This window comes from Conger conger, chromosome 1 (assembly GCF_963514075.1).
Source record: "Conger conger chromosome 1, fConCon1.1, whole genome shotgun sequence".
In the NCBI taxonomy this organism is placed as follows: Eukaryota; Metazoa; Chordata; class Actinopteri; order Anguilliformes; family Congridae; genus Conger; species Conger conger.
This window is the reverse complement of record NC_083760.1, coordinates 57,692,841-57,714,007: the sequence shown is the minus strand read 5'-3', so window position 1 is coordinate 57,714,007 and position 21,167 is coordinate 57,692,841. Positions and strand designations below refer to the sequence as shown.

Below are 21,167 nucleotides of genomic sequence, written 5' to 3'. Positions count from 1 at the left end.
GAACACCAATGACCCACCTCAATATTTGACAGTAGGTACAGGTGCTTCTCCTTGTATGCATAGCACTCTCTTCCAGTCATAATTCCAATGAGGTCCAATGGCAAACTCCAGAAGCTTGGTTTTGTTTATTGTGCTTAGTAAGGGCTGTCTACATTCCACCCTTCCAAGGAGTTTGCTGGTATGGAGGTGCCAATTTATGGTTCTTTTTGAGACTTTGTGACCCCAAGATGCAGCCAATCTCTTTAAACTGTGATCTTGGATTACTTGCACTGCATGCCCCCCCCCTCACCATTTTCCTAACAGTCCGTGGGGATAATATGCACTTGTGTCCTCTTCCTGGCAATTTTGCAACCAGTACACATGTTTTACGCCTTTGTGGTGGGCTTTTCCCATGCTGATGGTTGACAAAGGAATTTTGCCTTCTTGTTACCTCATTTTTATACTCTAGTGAAACAGGAAGATGTGGAATGACACAACATGGTTCCTTTAGATTGAAATTAACTAAATTAAATGAAATTGTATTGGCAATTTTACTTTGTTTGATTGTATGTACAATAATTGTTAGGATTGCCAATAATCTTGACACCTGTGGTTTCCAGAGAAAATTTGATTACTAAATTAAAAAACTAACAAATTATTATTGAAAATATTGGGGGTTTTTTCCATCACAGTTATATAAATTCTGAACAATCGGAAAGAGGAAATATCAACACAGGACACTTCAATCTTGGCCTAAAATGTCCACTTAATTACCCACAATGTAGTCAAGTGGACATTTGCATTTAACACCAATAGCTAGAATAAAAAAAATGCAGCCAATCAAGTACATGTGAAATTAGACAACCTAATTTGCTCCTGGCCAAAAGAGGATTCAGAATGAAACTAAGATCAGGTAGTACTCTTTCAAGTACCTCATTTTATTTACTTTTTTTAGCCAACATAAACACACATTGTAATGCTTTTACCAGGGACAATCCATTTCATCAACAAGCTTTGAATTTACTGTGGTAGCAATTCAGTCTTAAAAACACTTGTTTATCTATTTAATGAGTGAGCAGCAGGCAAGCACAGTATGTTCGGAGGTGAAATGAGCATTTCTTGTTTCTTGTTTCTGTGGACAAGAAACAAGCCATTAATAAATGATGCCAACTACCTGTTAGAAGTACTATGCCCTTAATGGAACTGGTTATGATTGGCTGACCTGTGCCAGTAATGGGGTATATTCCTTCCATCCATTCTTGAATATAGTTACCGGGTGACAGGACACAGTTCAGCCCATTCTACAAATAGCTTCTGTTAGTGTTCTGGTGAAAATGGCTTTTCTATTGATCTGGTGCTCATGGTAACAGCGGAGGGCTGACTGCTGATCCTGCTTTTTTGCTGGAGGGGCACACTGTGGCGTGCGCAGCTGCTGAGCTGTGTCTGTAGGGGTCCCACAGCCGTCCTCCCAACAGGGGGCACTGCCACTACTGGTATTAAGTGAATTACATGGCTCTGCCGGTGCACTCTAATGGGAACTCAAATATGCTTCAACATGTGCGACGTGCACAAAAACATATAGACGCACAGCTGCACACACAAATACACGCAAGCCACTTACATACAAAAATCGGCAGGCAGACACGCCCATACAGTGCAGTCCGTTAGTATTTGGACACTGGTACAAGGACTAATTGGTTCCTCAGTGCAGGTTTAAGAAAGCTTTCAGCATCTAGTCTTGATTCCAAGCTGACAATTGTGTCTGAGGCACGCTCAGACGCAATATACCGCTGTACCTACCACACTCTTCCTCTTTGTCTTGCTAGCCAAAGAGTATAAAGGAGTATAAAGGAATGAGGAGGTGGAACTTCAGGGCTGAGAAGTCCACATTTGGAACTCATTAGACAGAATTGATCACAGAATGACTGGAGATCAATGGAGTTTTTTTATCAGTTCATTAAACAGGTCATTTCCAGACCGAATTAACTATTTTAATCCAAAGCGCCAGTCAGATAGCTGCCACTCATAGCCTAATGTTATGTGACGTTGCCAGCTACAGGTTGCTAACGTTAGGTACTAAAGTTGGCTGGTCAACTAGCTAGTATGTACCATTAGCTAGGTAGGTAGTTCATAGTGACTATTAACAAGTATCTTAACGTTTTTGCAGCCGGAGAATTAAGTAACTGAAAACACCGAAAAGAACGTAGCAGTTGATAGCTTAGTCTTGCTACTGCAACCAGAAAAACACGCAAACAAGTGATAGTCTACTCACTGTCTATCCCGAATCTGCAATATATTTTCGAGTTGCATGCAGGTGGGCTTGCCCTACAATCTATAAACATTATTGAGCCTTGCATTTTCAACGCAAGATCTGTTCAGTATGAATAATGCAATCGTATCTGGTTCGATGCCTAACGTACAGTGAAGGCAGTCACAATAGTTTTTTCCTCTTTTTAAGTTTGTGACTGAGATGATTTCAAAATGCACATAAAGTTGGTTCCTCTGCTTGCGATAATTTCAATCCAAATGCAGTGACACAAATTAGTTTGTGAAGAGTTTGTGGTTCTTGTATCAGAAAATAAATACAAATAAAATAAAATGTGAGTATTTCACTATGTAGCTCAGCTCAGCTCAGCTCAGACTAGCACAGTCCAGTGCAGCGCAGATAGTGGAATGGATTTCTGACTACAAGTCTGCTATGAGATCTTAGGTTTTTTCACTGCTAATGTGCAGCTATACCGTTGTCAGCTCAACACTGAATCACTGACACACTGGCCCAAGTGCCTTTCTTTGTATTGGCCTTGGGTGAGCAAGACCACTGAATAAAGAGCCTTTTCTCTCTGCTTTAAATCTCTTTACATCTGTATATTTGTCTTGTCTGTTGAGTCAACTCTTTCCCATGAAAACAATTTCCCATGAGCATCCATTAGTCACAATTAAAAGAGTCGTGAGGAAGACAGCCAGGGTGCCCTGCCGTTATTTATCCTTATGTGTTACATCATGCAGGAGGCTCAGGGTGGACGTCCTGCTTCCTGCTCTAGTAGGCTGGGAGTTGGCACTTTGTATAACCTGAATGCTCATTTCACCCTACTGAAGGAGTGTGCAATCTTTCTGAGGACCGTAGCATCACCCAGACCATGCCCTTTCCTTCATCCGAGTACAGTATGGTGCAGTGGGGCTCAAAATGAGCTTTTCAAACTCATGCTCCCAACTTCAAAATGTGAGAAGCACCAGCAAATATATTACTGAACAAAGGCATACAATTTTACACCAATACAATATGCACAATGACATTATGGATCTTAATTTACAGAAACCCCTTCTCGGAAATGTTCAGATTATTTAGTGAAATACTTTTTCTTCACTAAATCTGTGTGCCAACAGTGACAATATGAATTTGCTTATGTGGTCTCTTGTGAATTTACTACACTTCTTTTACTCAATAAATTTGAATTTAGATGGATAACAGCTGTCATTGTAACTGTCATCTCACAAATAACAAAAAGATGCATTGTTTATATATAATGAAATAGTCTTCAGATAAGCTTTATGAGTTTACCATCCTTAAAAAGCCCCAAGGAGAGTAATATGCTTAGTTTCTCCATTATATAACAGACACATCTGTTCAGCTCAGTTCTTAGCCAAATCTCATGAAGGACAAGAGCCACAGCAAAAATGATAAATAATGCTAATTACATTACCCGGAATGCAATTTGAATTTGATTGAATTTGAAACAGTAATTTGAACAGCATATTGAGAAATGTTTCTACGTACTACTGAAATAATCCAAAAGAATAGCCAACTAATCACTGCTCAGCCTTATGAAGGGGAGATTAAAGGAGCTACAATTATCACAACCTTGTAGCTATAACTAAGTTTCAGAGATGGCTAGCCTTAGGAAGTTCATGTGATTACAAATTAATTGCAAATGCAAGGGTTATCGTATCCAATATTCCAAATGCATTCCATTTTTCAATATTTCTTTAGTAGTCTTTCATTTACAAATTAATGTACCGTATTTTATGCCCAGTCAAGCCCCACACAGACAAACACAGCCCAGCACGGCCACAACCCACTCCAGCTCAGCATAGACCAGCTAGTCTACCTTTTTTGGTCGGGAAAGCAAACAGCCGTTCATGGCTAGAGCTTTCTAACTTCAATTCAATCAGTTATGTCACTGGGAAGCTAGCCAATGAAATACCGTTTTCGGAACACCTTAAATGTGGGTAACTAACAAGTTAATAGTTATGTAGCTATCTCAGGAATGACAGCATATGTAATGGGCTCACTAGTTAGCTACACTTGAGTAGTATCATGTTACCATAAGCTAGTTATCCAGTTTTCACATATTCATTTTTTGGTGACTCACAGAATAGTGTCTCTTTAAAGAACTGGCAAGCAATAATACCCAAAGAAGAAAAAAAAAATGTAATGGCTGTAATATCTTCTAAAAATGCTCCATTGACTGAAACTGCACCCCATGTGCTCATTCTGCCTTAATTGGCCACTATGAATAACAGATGGTGAAATGTGAACAGAGGTTGTTTTTGTTTGTTGATTTTTGAAGGAGACATTAATAACTGTAGGAGTATGCCATTTCTGATGATGTAATCAACAGGAGAATTCAGAATAAGAAAAGGAAGCAAGAAAAGTCGAGAGGATAGGCTACATACTGTAGGTTAATGTCTGAAAAGAGTGATAGTCTGGTCTCTGTTATTTCAGCAGGAAACCCTGAAAAAAACTAGCCCTCTCAACCCATAAATTGGGGATTGGCATACTTGCCATTCCAGTAATTCTGCATTGTGTGAATTGAGCTATAATTACCTGTATGTATTCACACAACAAATACATATCCCTGGGCATGCAGTAAAAATGTTCCATCTCAATCCTTCCTAGTGATTGATATTAATATTTGAGAAGTTCAAGAGTACACTAGAATGTCTAGTTTGCCCCCAAATGTATTAAATTGGAGAATAATTAATTTTTGGTTAAAATGGACAAAAAAAACAAGGAACACACTTTAATCAGCAGATGAATAAAAGCAAGCTGTTCTTGAATCTAATTTGTCAAATTTGAATTGAGTGTCATTATTTACAAAATAAGTACAGTGCCACAGTCTAAACTAATGAAACCTAATTAATGAGGCATGATCATCCCTTCTAAGTGACAAAGCCCTGTTATGAAATAAATTAAAATTTGCTGCAACGAGAATGGAATTTGCGCTACTCTATGTTCACTCCCCACTCTACCCTCCCTCTCTCTCACTCACCATTTCTGGTTGTGAAGGGAGACATTATTCTGGACCTGTGCCAGGCGCTGGCTAACTCCAGCCTGTGATTCCAGAGACTGACTCGTTAAACCTACATTCTCTTTATACTGTGCTGTTAATCACCCATTAACAGTGTGCGCATTGTGTTACTGAATAGTGCTGCTGTGCTACGGCTATGATGTATCCACCATGACAAAGGCTCGCTGTGCACAAATCTACACAGGTGAATCAGCTAATAAATTAATAACGTTTACGGAAACAGTGCACGCACAGCGATGACTTCCTCTGGAGGTCACTGCCCTCAAGCAAATATTTGCAGGGGAGTTGCCTGAAAAAGATGAGAGAACCCCCTTCTCCGACACGACCGACATTGCTGATCACTTGGAAATTAATTCAACACCAGGATTATTCCCAATAAAGCATTATTTGACTGAATTGGGGAGGTACATATACCAAATATCTGGATATACACTTACTGAGAACTTTATTAGGAACCAAATGTTCCGTCAGATAAACAAACAGCCAGGTTGTTTGGGAGGGAATTTTAAGGCCTACAAGTAGATCTCTGAACAGTACATTTTTTCTTTAAACAAACATTTTTCATTTACATTTTGCACTATGCCACAATGGAATGGTTTCCTAGCATTCACTGAGCACTTTATTAGGAATTAATTACTTATTAATATGATTTATCTAATCAGTCAATCGTGTGGAAGCAGTGCAAGTCATGCAGATACGGGTCAGGAGATTCAGTTAATGTTCACATCAACCATCAGAATGGGGAAGAAATGTGATCTAAGTGACTTTTACTGTGGAATGATTGTTGGTGCCAGACAGCCTTCTAAATGAGAGCGGTCAGAGGAGAAGGGCCAAACTGGTGAAAGCTGACAGGAAGGTGACAGGAACACAACTAACCACACATTACAACAGTGGTATGCAGAAGAGCATCTCTGAACACACCACGTGTCAGACCTCAAGTGGATAGGCTACAGCAGCAGAAGACTTAATAAGTCTAATAAATACCTAATAAAGTGTTCACTGACTGCATACTTACAAATAACCACTAAAATACACATTTGTATTAGTTGTTTGCATTAGGTGTTTCAATGCCATGCTCAGAAGATGACCTCAAAGGGCAGGCCTTTCAGGGGTGCACCCAGAGCAGGGCGGTGGTGGACAATGGGAGTCACAGCTGCCAAAAGAGCGGCAGAGAGACACAACCCCCTCTTCTGTTCAGCTGCTGTACTGCAGGACACCATGTTCCTTTTATAACCATCTGCCATACCTCAGGATAGAGGTGTCAAGTAGTGTGGAACTATGATTAACACTCTCTCTATATCTCTCCCTTGTGTGAAATAAGAGATTGGAAGAGATTTTGCCTGGCAATATTACTTCCTATCCCGCCGAGAAGCTACGGACTTTGAACTAAAAAAAAGCACACGCGGAGTGTTTGTCTGCAAACTGAGGTTGCCAGTAGCACCCAGATGCAAAATAATTAGCCTTCAGAGCACACTATCCTACATAAAAGCTGATACAATTAAAAAAACAATAATAAATGAAATAGAAACTATAGCCCGAGGAATAGGATAAGAAATATGTAATAATTATGTCCTTGTTGGTGTGGCGGGGATCCCAGGGTTGCAATATAATGCATATGCATATGCCTTATTTTGCCTTTGGGGGTTGGTAGAAACACTAACACCACAAAACTTTCCAAGAATTGCAAATTAGAATGCATATTCCCATTCTTTAACATTTTAGATTTAATATGAAAATAGAAGAGGGGAGGAGGGGAGGTCTTAGAGCATTTTTGTATTTCTGGGGCTCTAAGGAGTAAACCCGAGATTGATGGGTCACAATAGTTTTTTGAATGTTCACCAGTTAGTGTGCTGTCTACTGTTCTGAATGAGCAACGATTTTGCACTCCAGCTAGGATGAAGACTCTGCTGTACATATAAAGACAATTCAGTTCTGTAAAGTAACCATCGAATATCTGCTATGAAATTACACACTTTATGTTTTTCAAATTTTTGCCATTAAATATATATATATATATATATATATATATATATATATATATATAAAAATAGGGTATTTTATCCTGAAACTCAGTGACTGGGACTTACAGGTATGAGAAATATTCACAGAGCGCCTTGGCGTGCTAATCTGGAACCTGGGAAAAATTAGCAGCAGGCAAAAATGCTAGACGTATTATACACCTAAGGAGCACATCTCACATTTAAAAGGTTTCTTGATAGGGGTTTACTGGCATAGTACATACACAGCATTTTCTCCAGAAAGCAAATATCTACAGAATAGCTGTAGTTTATGAATTGACAAACCGAGCTGTCCGCCGCCCTGAATGTTTTACAAATGGACATATTAAGGCTTGAAAAGTCCTTACCGAAAACCTCGTTGTCATCTGGATCAGTGGTGACCAGGGCTTCTTCAGGTTCTGATGGTGGCACCTGGCAAAAAGCACAAACAGGACATGAGCAACCATGACAACAGTGGGAGATGTTTTTCAGCATACGCGCTCGTTCAAACAGGGGTGGAGAAGGTTATTATTATCAGTGTTTTGTTTGGGTACAATACAGATGCATCTGTTGAGAATAATGTGTATACGAATGTATTAAGAATGAAATAATAAGCTTTATTTATATAGCACATTTCATACATAAAATGTAGCTCAAAGTGCTTTGATCCATTAAATGATCCATTCATGATCCATTAAAAAAATGGAGCGAAGCTTTGAAGCGGTCCCCAGACATGTGCTCGTGCGCTTTTAATGTGCGTCGGTGACTGCACTTTACAAAAGAGATGCAGGGAGATTCGCATTTACTACCTCCCATTTCAACATCCTGGAAAGGCACACTATAACAATATACTGTAGTGTGGCCAAATATATTTTCCCCTCATACAAGTGGTTTGTGTTTGTGTTTCCAGTAACACTACAAACAGCGCTTGCTTTTTCCAGCAGGGACCCGTCCGTTTTCTTAATGGTTAATGTGCATCTTAATAGTCTACCGTGTGCTAATTGGAACCTTGCACTTGTAGCCTAAATGATTATGAAAGAATACAAGAACAAAGACAAATTGAAAATAAATCATTTCTGGCCTGAATGAGTATCTATGAACGTTTACTAATAAATCACAAATACAATGTTAATGCATTGAAGGACCTATATTCACATTAACTGTAATTTACATGATACAAAAGGCACTGTAGTTCAGATATTCTGCATCATACCTCCAGAATCATCCTAATGAGTAAGGGATAGCTTTAAACTGCGTACATCAACAAGCTGCAATGCTGCTTTTCCTGCAACACTCAGTCATAATTTCATATCCCTGTCTCCATTTTGCATGCTCTGTGCTCAACCTTTTTGCTTAATTAATCCACATTTTACTTGCCGATGAGGCTTTTCTGAACCTGACATCCCGCTTTCCACAGGGCCAGGGCAATATTAATACAGAACAAAACTGGTAAATATAACACTGGCAACATTAATTCCATCACAAACCACTTGCAATTACAGCCATGAAAAGTGCAGGCGATGTTTCTTGTTTTCCGCAAACCACTAACCCACAATCACATGCTAAGTAAGAGACTGAGAATGGAACCTGGGACATTAAATGTTTAATGGTGGTTCAGGCCAGATAATAATGCCTCTGTGTCACTGCTAGAGAAACACATTTCCAGTCTTCTAGAAGCAATCTTTCCTCCTCTTTAAAAAAAGTGCTTCACGGGTTAAACAAATTATAAATGGTGGTGGGCAGGCAGCACATGCAAGATGTTTAAATGTGGGAGTCCTCTTATTTTGGTGTTGAGGCAAATATGATTAGTGACTAATTCTTTACTAACATTAGTACAAACAAGAAAGAAGTCCAATGAGGTTCCTATCCTTATTTGTGGGCCCAAGAATCAAAAATTACAAACTGCTGGGGGTTTTATAATCTTATTATTTAATTTTGAGACTTGTGTGCATTATATTACATATCTAGCTATTGAGTAAGCCCTTTAAAAAGTAGAGGCTGGTTTATGAGTGAAACCAGAAACACATGACACATTCATACTCTCCATTGTTACAGCTGTTTATTTAATGTGTGCCTGGCAACCCCTACTAAATACATTCCCTGGCTTTCCTTTTCAAATTCATGTTGACATAATTCATTAAATGGTGCAGTTAAATGGATAGGACTCCAGCTGCTTTCTTTTACAGAAAACAGCTATACATCCAGTTTCTGGCTGTTTCTAGCATGGTTCTGCAGTTGGAGAGTGGATTATTTTAGCATTAAGCTAGTACATGTGAGCGATACTTCCTAATAGACAGGCCCTTTCTGTTCTTTGCTCAGTCCCTAAGGCTTCCTGGCTGTCAGAGGAATTGCTCCCAGGGGAGCATACCGTCACCTTTTCATTTCTTTGAAAATAATATTTTTCCCTTTCAGACTGGAGGCTCACAAACACACGTACGCAAGCAAGCATGCATGTACATACAAATAGTTTTTTTTAAATGCTTAAAAAAACAAAACAGGTATTTTTAGATTTCTGATATTACGCTTTTAAAGACAAATTATTTTCAGTGGATTCCTTTGGCATGCAGGGAGGTTTTTGCGATTACCCTTTAAATTTAATCTCCTGTTGTTTTTCTCCTGTATTTACTCAAATTTCCGTGCCTCATGCACCTCGTGTTACAGATTATGACTCTCATCGGTTCTCAATGTGCCTTGTTCCTCAATGTGCTTTGAGATGCACTGACTGAATGTCACAGCTACATTCACTACTGATGACAACAAACCCGAAATAAAGTGCTTTTGTATCCATTTTGGGCAAACTTCAAATGCCGTCACCTCACTGCTGTCTTACCAAAACATATTTTGGGATTCTGAAGGCAAATAATTCATAATTTAGCAATATGCTGTAAGTACTTGGTTACACAGTAAAATCTGTCATTGTGGAGAACTGTTACATGAACTTTTACTGTAATTTTCATCCACAAATAGCATGCCTGTGAAGTGCTGATAAAAATTGTGCTTTTGAATGCTAGAAACATTATTTCTCAAAAAGCTGCTAGATCATTTTACATATGTCTACGAATGCTGCCATCTTCTGACTTTAAAGGTACAATAGGTAAGATTTTTCTGTTTGTTACAGTTGACAGGCTGGCACTGTACCAAAACATCGTACAGCTGTACAATAATTCAAGCTCATTGGTTGAAAATTGGTTCTAATTGCCGCAGCCAATGGCGTTTCAACATCAGCGTGTTCACAGAGAAGGGGTGGGATAAACCATTCGAAGTCCGAAATTTCCTATTGTACCTTTAACTTCTAACATTACACAGAAAACGTATTTCCTTTGCTTGTATTGCATTGACATGTATTATGTTTAGACTTGCGCTGCTTTGTGAGATTTCTATTTGTTGTCGAAACTGGAGAGAAACATGACTGGATCACAGTTAAAAACATCACTTAATAAGTAGTTATTTTGTAGAAAACAGACTGCATTTAACATCTGTGGCATGCAAAACATGAAATTATGATACGTTTAATGGCTTTTAGTATCCAATTTGTGTAGTATGATTTTGCATGGGAAATCAATGTATGCTGGATAAATAAAAGCTATGTTGTTGTAACGAAGAGCACTTGAGGGGAAATCACCTTTTGAATCCAATTTATGTATAATAAGCTTAGGATAAAGGGTTTTATAATATGCTAACACTATTTTGGGTGCACACATCTTTTCTACTCACATCTCAGACGAATAATAACCTTATGCCAAACACAAAGGTCTCCCAATTGCATTGCATCACATTTGATGCAGGCACGGATGATGTCACAGTGTGTTATGTAGACAAAATTCAAGATAATTCATTTGTCACATGCTCATACAAGTATGGAGAGTGAAATGTTCAGTAACAGACTCTTGTGCAATAAACAAACACTACTGTGCAAAAGATTGGGGTCACCTTGTCTTCTTCAGCTTTTTCTGATTTAATATTTTATTTTCTGTTTGTAATGAAATAATTCATACTTGGTCAAAGCACAGATTCTGAGCTTTTATTAAAGGGTATGTAATAGTACATAAGTAAATAATTAATATGTAAATAAGTAATAGGGGAAAACACTGTGCAAAAAGAAATAATAAGGAGATAAAAATAAAATATATACACAAATAACAAAAAGAAAAAAAAATAGGAAGAAGTATATCTGGACATGCAGTGCATGAGAGTTTTTGGTGGATTTTTTGAGGACTCTCATACAAACTGAAATGAAATGCAACTGGATGGGATTGATATACTGTGGAGAGATTGGGGCAGTTGTTGGGCGTTTCCTGGAAAAACGGCAAGCGATTAATCACAACATGACAATGTATCATGACCAATGTTTTGAAACCCGAGTGCTGGTGTTTTAATCTTAAAAATTGCAGCCAATTAAATTATCAAAGCATATCCACTGCCAGTTGATAATTGAATTTTAAGATGTGTGCTTCTGGTGAAAGACTAGATATTTCAGGCAGTATGGCACTCATTCCAGAGCTCTGCTCTGTGGAATTTCTGAGTTGTTCTTGTACCAGTATGCTTACTCATACCCCACTGGATGTGCCTGGATAACACCCTAGCCTGCATGCTGTAGATGATTCCCCACTGGCTATTGAGATTATCCATCATGTTTTATTAGGACAGGCACAATCAGATCAATTAACAGCCTTGTGTCCTTTTATCTGACTGCTCAGGGACCATCTCTGATGCTGAATAAATAATGTGACTATTCCTTGTGGATGAAGGAAAATGAATTACTGCCCTGCAAGTGAATGGAGAAGGTGCCCAGTAAAATATTGTGAGGAATATTCTGGTTATGCCATAGATAAAGCATAGAGATTGAGCATAGAATAGTTTAACGTCAATCATGTTTCCAATTTTCAGACTGAAGGCTGACTTATGCTTTGGCTGCGAAGTGACTACAGACAAAAAATGACGCAAATTCAACAGTTTTGACGTCAAGCCTCCACTTTTGAGCATCGGCGAAGGGTGTCCTGTACCTACAGAGTTTTGTAAGGTTGCAGACAGCCTTCAGAAGTGGGGCGTCAGAAGCTGGTTGCCATAGTAACAATGCACACTGAACAAAATGCTAAATGTTATTGGAAGTCTGTAGACGCTTCGTTGGCAAAGCATGAATCAGCCCTGGGAGTGCAGTAAATAGCCAAAGGCAAAAGCACATGGAGCGCTCATGGTGACTGGGGTCGGTGGACAGAAGTAGGGAGAGAAAATATTTTGGGGACTTAAGTGCGGTACACATGGGAAAAAATTGTCATGTTTAAAAGCAAACATAAGCCGGGTTTAGGTTCTAATGGAGACCTTATGAGAGTGAAAACAGAGGAGAAGCGCATTGGAAGACTGCCACAGTGATAAAAAGGGAGGTAGGGCATTTATAAGTTTTTGTTTTTTGATTGACATAGCCCCAATCCTCAGCATTCTGCAGAACATTTGCGTCCTGTACCTGAAACACACCAGGGATGGAAACTTACATTACTGCACAATACAGGAGTCAAATTTAGGGACAAGCCCAATTATAATTTTGTGATGACATTTCAGCTTGGCTTTGTTCAGGTTTGCTGGCAACAAAGGAAAGGAAAATGTCTCTATATCAAAGAATGCTAACAAAGCAGAGCATGTTAATGAGGCAAAGATTAGACTATCTGGTTTGAGTGGTCCTTGCTTGTGTGCGTGTGTGTGTATCTGTTCTGAATAGTCTTCGCTTATGTGTGTGTGTGTGTATGTGTGTGTGTGTGCGCACGCACGTGTGTAATTGGGAATTAAGGAAAGAAATTAAAGGATTACAGAAAAATTCAAAACTGAAATTAAAAAATAATAGTCAGACAAAAAATTTAAAGTTACAAAAATAAAAAAAGATATTTCTTGAGTCAAATATAAAACATTTAAGCTAAGTCGTGCTGACAGTGTTTTCACCAGGGCACGCTCAGACAGTGACTGTAGTACAGTACATAGATTTTCCTTTCATATAACCATTTTTAACTTATGATGGGGATCCACTGGATCAGAAAACGTTGAAGAAAGTAAGTGATTTGGGAAATACAATTAGAGATCTTATCCACATATTACAGTCTAATTCTAGTATGTGATGGTACATTATAATTGCATCTCTTTCAAGTCATGAAGGGTAGTACAAGATCTTCTCACCCACAAGAACAGATTAATAGGTAGGGCCTGTTTTAATGATAAGGCATGAAAGTTGTGAACAAGAAGGTGTCACAATCTGTGTTAGAGAGGTGTAGAAACTGTAGGTAGTAGAGAGATGAAGAGACCAGAGCTGTCTTTTCCAGGAAAGACACCTGGGTTGTACGGTCTCTTCTTTGCTGATATTAATCGATGTTTGTCGAAAAGCTAAAAACAAACATACCTGTCTGTGCACCTTACCTCCCTTTGTGAAGCATTTTCCACTTTTTTGGGTAACACTGCAGTTAGAATTTTATTCATTTCAACTGCGGGGACTTTGAGGGGTTTTTTTCCTTGATACAAATTAATCCATCTCACTGAACACTTCTCTCACTTCATCCCTCACAATGCGTGTCCACCATTCTGTGTATCAACCTTTTTGGCTGCTTCTTCGAAGCCCTACATCATTCCGGCGTAACACATTTTAAAATTATAACATGGAAACTAATTCAAGTGAATTTATGGTTCCGGATTACACAATCAATGTAATTCAATTGCACATAACTTATTCTGAATGCCCTCAGAAATTAATTTACCCTTTCCCAGGAATTCCAAGTACAATTTCCAAAAACAATTATATGTATGTGTAGCAAAATTCCTAACCACTCCTTGCAAAAACGAACATGCACACAAAATACACACACACAAACTAGGCATACAGTACATGCTTAGTAACTTGCCAATATAAATAGTAAACTATTTGAGTGTACACTGCAAAATCATATTGCACTACATACTGTATGGATCGTTCTTAACACACAAATCACATGACTTCGACTAATCCGCTACGCTGGAAGACAATCTGTCCATACAACTGCAAAATTAGCTATTAAATGTTGTGGCACCATGATTACTTAAATATCCTAACTGGTTATATCCTAACTGGTTTGGGTGTAAAGTCATTACTAAAAGAGTGTATAATCAAATCAAAGCTGTTATTTCTTTCACTTGGCATCGTAGCTGGCTAGGTAGCAACTGAAATTCTATTCTTCTATTACAGGTCAACCACGCTTGTGTTTGCCCCCAAAAAAAACAAACAGGTTGCTACCGGTTGCTACGGCCACTTTCCTCCAACACGGCTAAGAATCTCGTCTTCAATGAAATTGTCACATGAATAAGAAGGATCCATAAGATAAAGCTTTTGCAGTATTGTATTGTATAAGTGTACATTTTCCAATAAAACTCACAAGCAGGTTCTAATGCCAGGGACCACTGTCTTAAAGATTGGCAGAGTGGAAAGAAACATGCTTACTTTCTCAGTTTTCAACAGTTTTAAGACTACTTAACTTGTTTTTCACTGAGTGTCAAACTTAACTTTGTGCTGAAAGCAACATCCACACAATATGTGTATGTTTTTTGAGACAAATGTCTGGAGAAATGTTTTCACGTCTGGAGAGGAATTGTTTTTTATTCTGTCAATCAATAGACTCATATTTTTACTCAGGAAACTGCCCATTTAGTCTCTCTTCTCCACAGTTGCCATGACAACAGTGGTATCTTTCACATTAAGTGTGCCAGACTCCAATTCTGAGAAGAAAAACAGCAGAAAAAACATACTTGACAAAAACAGAGTTTCATGGAAGTTCAACTGCAAAGACAACAAACACAAACCAAAACAAACCCAAAAAAACAAAACAGGCTATGGCTGCAAAAAAACAAACATACAAAAAAATATGGCCATGGGTAGAACCAAGATAATTAAGCAAGTGAGAACTTGTTATGTGTTAAGGGCCTTGCTCAAGGGTCCAACGGCTGTGCGGATGTTATTGTGGCTACACCGAGATTCGAATCACTGTTAGATTTCGGTGTTTTCAAGATGTAACTGAGTTAAAAAGTTGACACTTAAGTTCTGCTCCTATTCCCACACCTTCAAATGCATATCCCCACAATCACCCTGTTTCCCCCACTCTATTTACATTTCCTTTCCTGGCCCTGATCTGAGGTCTAGGTGTCGACAACCATTTGTCTTTGGCCTAACCAGGAAACCTGTCAATAGACATTATCATATCTAAAGGAGTGCTTTGTCACAAAGGATGAAGCACTTCCTTTCAGATAGTTTCCATTGTTCAGATACTGAATATAAACTCTGTCATTCCCAAGAAGGATTGTGTAAGATTGGTGAAAGCTCAGGAGAACGTACACATTACCTGGAACCACGAATAAAGCGCTGAACTTGTCTTGCACCCTTAAATTTCGAGTAACGACTTTTTATTTCCTGAAACGCGATTCGAAGTACCAGCAGTGAAACGGTTATAATTAAGAAGAAGAAACAAGAAGTTCTTCACCACCGACCTTGCGGGTCCCAGTCATATATCTTAACCACTACGCTACAGACCGCCCCCAAGGCAAGTTGTTTGGCATTACTACATTCTTCTTACTGTTATGACATGGTTCTGCATATCATTGCATGAGCTAAAAAAAAAATGTCCAAAATGTGTCAAAGCTCAACAACAGCAGGGCATTTAGATTTGAATGTTATTGTTATATTCTCTGCAGCAATTTTGGAAAAATGTCAAATGAACTCGGCGTGGTGGAGGTTAATTATGCAAAGTCATTAGCGTCATTACCTGCTGCTTAAACCCCTGATGCAGCCAGGAACAAAAGGCTTCATTTCCTACTTCACAAGGTGAGGCACAGCAAATTGAGCTCCCTGTCCTTTTCAATTAAGGTCCCATTACAGTAAGCAGTGCAGAGACGAGGATGGATTCTCTGTTCCGAGTTTCTTGACTCTTCCTGACACTATAGACGCTAAGACACTTCCTTTTAATCATGAGAAATTAAGCACATACTAATGCCAGCCTACAATATACCGAGATGAACAAAATAACTATATGTAGAAACATAGATGCTGCTTTCTAGAACTTGATGCAATGAGTGAATGGACATTTTTGATGTTTCTATGGTTCTGTGAATTGGGTGACTGTAATCCCTTTTTCAATCACAGAAAAAAGAAACCTTCACAAAAACTGTGCCCTGTTCGAAGGTTTGAGCCTCCAGTGCTTATGTATGAAATGGCTATTTTATACATAAGCAAACCAAATTAGGCACACACCGTATAATGTGTGGAGAAGCTAAATCATAGAAAGGTCAGAAATTGTAATTCTACTCTTCATCATCAAAGCACAGCAGCTGGGTCAGTTTCAGTTGACATGGTCAATACACACCAGCCAGTGATATTGACAAAAATATTCAGTAAATTATGAAAGAGGGAAAAGAACGGGGGGGGGGGGGTCGGGAAGGGAGAGAGGGAGATAGATGGTGTGAGAGGGAGACATTAGCATAAAAGAAAGTAAGGATTTTTTTTTTTTAATGGAAGTGTTTACAACATGTTAATTGTACCTGTACCGGTTCTGTAAATAAGAACCCCAAGGTATCTGTGTTAGCATTCATGGGCTCACTATAACTTCATTATGGCCCAAACACTATTTCTTTCATGGCTAAAACTCCAGTCTCAGAAGAAGTGAATGAGAAGAAGATAAATACTCTCAAGAGCTCTGATTATAATCACTCCATCTTCAACTTTGAAACTAGAGTGTTGCAAGTAGCTATGTTCAGTAGCATATATTGATAAATCACGTTTTTCCACAATTCAAGCTTGGGACAAAATATCTTCTGATTTGAAAATGCTAGGCTATATAGGGTAAATCTCCAGGATGTCTAAGATGTCATTGCATATGTAATTATTTTTAGTCATACATTTACTTTTATATAACCCGCTATTATTCATGTCAAATTATCTTCTCATGTCTGTATTTTGTCGGTAACTGTATTATAGTTCTGTGTTTTGTTTTATGTTGTATACCTTACTTACTGAAAATACAAAAAGTTAATCACAAAAAAAGCATATGGCAAGTATATCTAATCACTGTTCTGTTCTCAAAATCTAAAAGTTAGGTCAAATTTTTTTTTACCCCAGTTGATTTTCTTTTCAGTTTCTAGGTAACAGGCTGCCAAGAGGGGTGCTGAGCTGAGCAGTGAGTGGGGATGTGCCCTACGGTCCAAAATCGAATCCTGGCTGTGCCAGCAAGCTGTGAAGAGGTCCCTGATTGGCTATGGTTGGGGGGGGGGGATAGTTAACAGGGTCTCCCTGCCTCTCTGCAAAAACGATACAAGAGATACAGTCCTCTGCCGCAAGACTGCAGCACTGCACTGATTTCACTCATTGTTTTAAGCTAATTAGCGATATCAGGTGGTGTAGGGCACGGTTGAAGCAAAAGCCTGCAGACACTGCATCCCGCAGGACTTGAGTACTTTAGTTGAATAGCGCTGATCTAAGATGACCCATGTGACATTTTTTTAGAAAGAAAGAATTATGGATTTGAGGTTACAGAGCAGAGCTGGCAATCAGAAATCAGTTCAGCAAAGCTCAGAATTTATGCAAAATATCAAGAAGTGCTAGAGGGCTTCACTTAAGCAAAAATCAGTAAGATGGATTAAATCTTGAGAGTAAAGAGCACAAATCAGTAGGATGGATTACAGCTTTATAGTAAAGTGCAGGGCAAGCACAAAACACCATCAGAGAGGAAGTTGCGGCAGCAGCACATATCAATATGGTAGGCACACAGCAGCACACAGCAGCACACAGCAACATAACAGCAACTGGTTGGCAAACAATGTGGGACTTCACAAAAAGAAGGAAGATGAAAAATGATCTTATTACTTGAGTGTGTATGCTCTGACAGGACACATACAGCCGTAATCAGCTGCTAGTATAAGCTTGCCCTGATAAGGTGAATTCATGGTGTCTGTCCCAAAATTATTTTGAATGCACAACCATTCAACTGTTACGTCCCCAGCTAGGACAGACTTTCCACTACTCTGTCAGTTTATCTACTCGTACTTTATAAAAAAATAAATAAAAAATAAAAAATCACCTTTACCTCATCAACGCGCTTACTAATGCAATGTTGCTTGGCAACGCTGGAACTTCTTGTCTTGAGATCAATAAAGAGACCCGGTGACTCGATCAAAGCTTGACCTGGCTTCAAATCGCCTGATGAAGTTGCTGGAAATAGCTCACTTTGACTTCAAAAAGCAGTCAGCCAGCAGCACTCAACTCTGTCCAGTTCATTGGCTTCTTGGTTAGCACAACTTTACTGACAATAACAAGGGAACTGAAAAACATTCTCTAAGAGTCTTCCATTGTCTACCATACAGAAAACAAGGTAAGTGCCGGAAGAAATTGAGAACTTCAGAGTCTTAGGAGATATACAGTGCATCCGGAAAGTATTCACAGCGCTTCACTTTTCCCACATTTTGTTATGTTACAGCCTTATTCCAAAATGGAATAAATTCATTTTTTTCCTCAAAATTCTACAACGAACACCCCATAATGACAACGTGAAAGAAGTTTTTGCATATTTATTACAAATAAAAAACTAAGAAATCACATGTACATAAGTATTCACAGCCTTTGCTCAATACTTTGTTGATGCACCTTTGGCAGCAATTACAGCCTCACGTCTTTTTGAATATGATGCCACAAGCTTGGCACACCTATCTTTGGGCAGTTTCGCCCATTCCTCTTTGCAGCACCTCTCAAGCTCCATCAGGTTGGATGGGGAGCGTCGGTGCACAGCCATATTCAGATCTCTCCAGAGATGTTCAATCGGATTCAAGTCTGGGCTCTGGCTGGGCCACTCAAGGACATTCACAGAGTTGTCCTGAAGCACACCTTTGATATCTTGGCTATGTGCTTAGGGTCGTTGTCCTGCAGAAAGATGAACCGTTGCCCCAGTCTGAGGTCAAGAGCGCTCTGGAGCAGGTTTTCATTCAGGATGTCTCTGTACATTGCTGCATTCATCTTTCCCTCAATCCGGACTAGTCTCCCAGTTCCTGCCGCTGAAAAACATCTGCACAGCATGATGCTGCCACCACCATGCTTCACTGTAGGGATGGTATTGGCCAGCTGATGAGCGGTGCCTGGTTTCCTCCAAACATGACGCCTGGCATTCACGCCAAAGAGTTCAATCTTTGTCTCATCAGACCAGAGAATTTTGTTTCTCATGGTCTGAGAGTCCTTCAGGTGCCTTTTGGCAAACTCCAGGCGGGCTGCCATGTGCCTTTTACTAAGGAGTGGCTTCCGTCTGGCCACTCTACCATACAGGCCTGATTGGTGGATTGCTGCAGAGATGGTTGTCCTTCTGGAAGGTTCTCCTCTCTCCACAGAGGAATGCTGGAGCTCTGACAGAGTGACCATCGGGTTCTTGGTCACCTCCCTGACTAAGGCCCTTCTCCCCCAATTGCTCAGTTTAGACGGGCGGCCAGCTCTAGGAAGAGTCCTGGTGGTTCCGAACTTCTTCCATTTACGGATGATGGAGGCCACTGTGCTCATTGGGACCTTCAAAGCAGCAGAAATTTTTCTGTACCCTTCTCCAGATTTGTGCTTCGAGGCAATTCCTTTGACTTCATGCTTGGTTTGTGCTCCGACATGCACTGTCAACTGTGGGACCTTATATAGACAGGTGTGTGCCTTTCCAACTCATGTCCAATCAACTGAATTTACCACAGGTGGACTCCAATTAAGCTGTAGAAACATCTCAAGGTGGAAACAGGATGCACCTGAGCTCAATTTTGAGCTTCATGGCAAAGGCTGTGAATACTTGCGCATGTGATTTCTTAGTTCTTTATTTTTAATAAATTTGCAAAAATCTCAAAAAATATTTTTTCACGTTGTCATTATGGGGTATTGTGTGTAGAATTTGGAGGAAAAAAATGAATTTAATCAATTTTGGAATAAGGCTGTAACATAACAAAATGTGGGAAAAGTGAAGCTCTGTGAATACTTTCCATCCAGTAAAAATGAATGTCATATCTAAGGGCTCTTTCCCACTCAAAATTGTACAATGCAAAATAACAGTGTATTTGTTTGCTCTCATGCTGCAGTGTGTGAAGTAACTTTGATGCTGACTTGGACAGAACAGAAGACAGTGGTTATACTTGGCTAACACTGCCTCCAATGGTGGAACAGTTACCACGGAAACCCAGGCTTTATAAAGCTGAAAATGGATCTCTCAACTGCTGCTTGGGAATAGTGTACAAAAATAGATGCTTTCAGCCAGAACAACTAACAAAGAGAGTGATTCAAAAAGTACATGGAGAAGAAGAGTGTCAAATTCATGTGAAAGAAAATTAGCTGAAATCAAAGGCCCATCTTTTATCCTCTCTGAACTTAAAGTCCATCCAGACATTTAGACAATGACTGTTCCCTACTCAATGGCTGTAATTCATTTTGAGTTTGAAAACCATAGATGGCTGAAGCACACACTTAACAGTTTTGACCATATAAAGTGTGACCGCAAAGGTTTGGCTCTTATGTGATAAGGCAATGTCTGTCTTCAAAAACACTATGCAGTACTAGGGAAAGGTGCAGACACAAAATTCTGCTGTCACTGTGGACATAAACAAGATAATATTGTTTATAAGTTAAAAAGTGTTAAAAAAGGAAAACAGGAAAAAGTAAAAGGAATTATGATGACTGCAGGGTACAGCTTTCAGAGGGTTCCATGATGTGAATGTAACCCGCTTAGGAAAAGGGATTATACATTGTGCAGGCTGCAAAGGGTTCATGTTAATTTTCTTTTCCAAATGGATGTTGAACTTTAGTTAACCTGTCTGGCATGTTCTTTTTTTTGTTTTGTGATTGGTTGGATATTTTCAGTTTGTTACATTGTTTAAACTTATG

At 39.2% G+C, this 21,167-nt stretch overlaps 1 protein-coding gene across 1 annotated transcript in view; it reads right to left on the bottom strand.

Moving 5' to 3' along the window:
* LOC133128778 (myelin basic protein-like) overlaps positions 1-21,167 on the bottom strand; it is a 59,347-nt gene that overhangs the window by 16,818 nt on the left and 21,362 nt on the right. Inside the window, exon 3 of the mRNA XM_061242551.1 lies at positions 7,654-7,717. Within this exon, the coding sequence (XP_061098535.1) occupies positions 7,654-7,717 (64 nt within the window). The remainder of the gene's footprint in view (positions 1-7,653; positions 7,718-21,167) is intronic.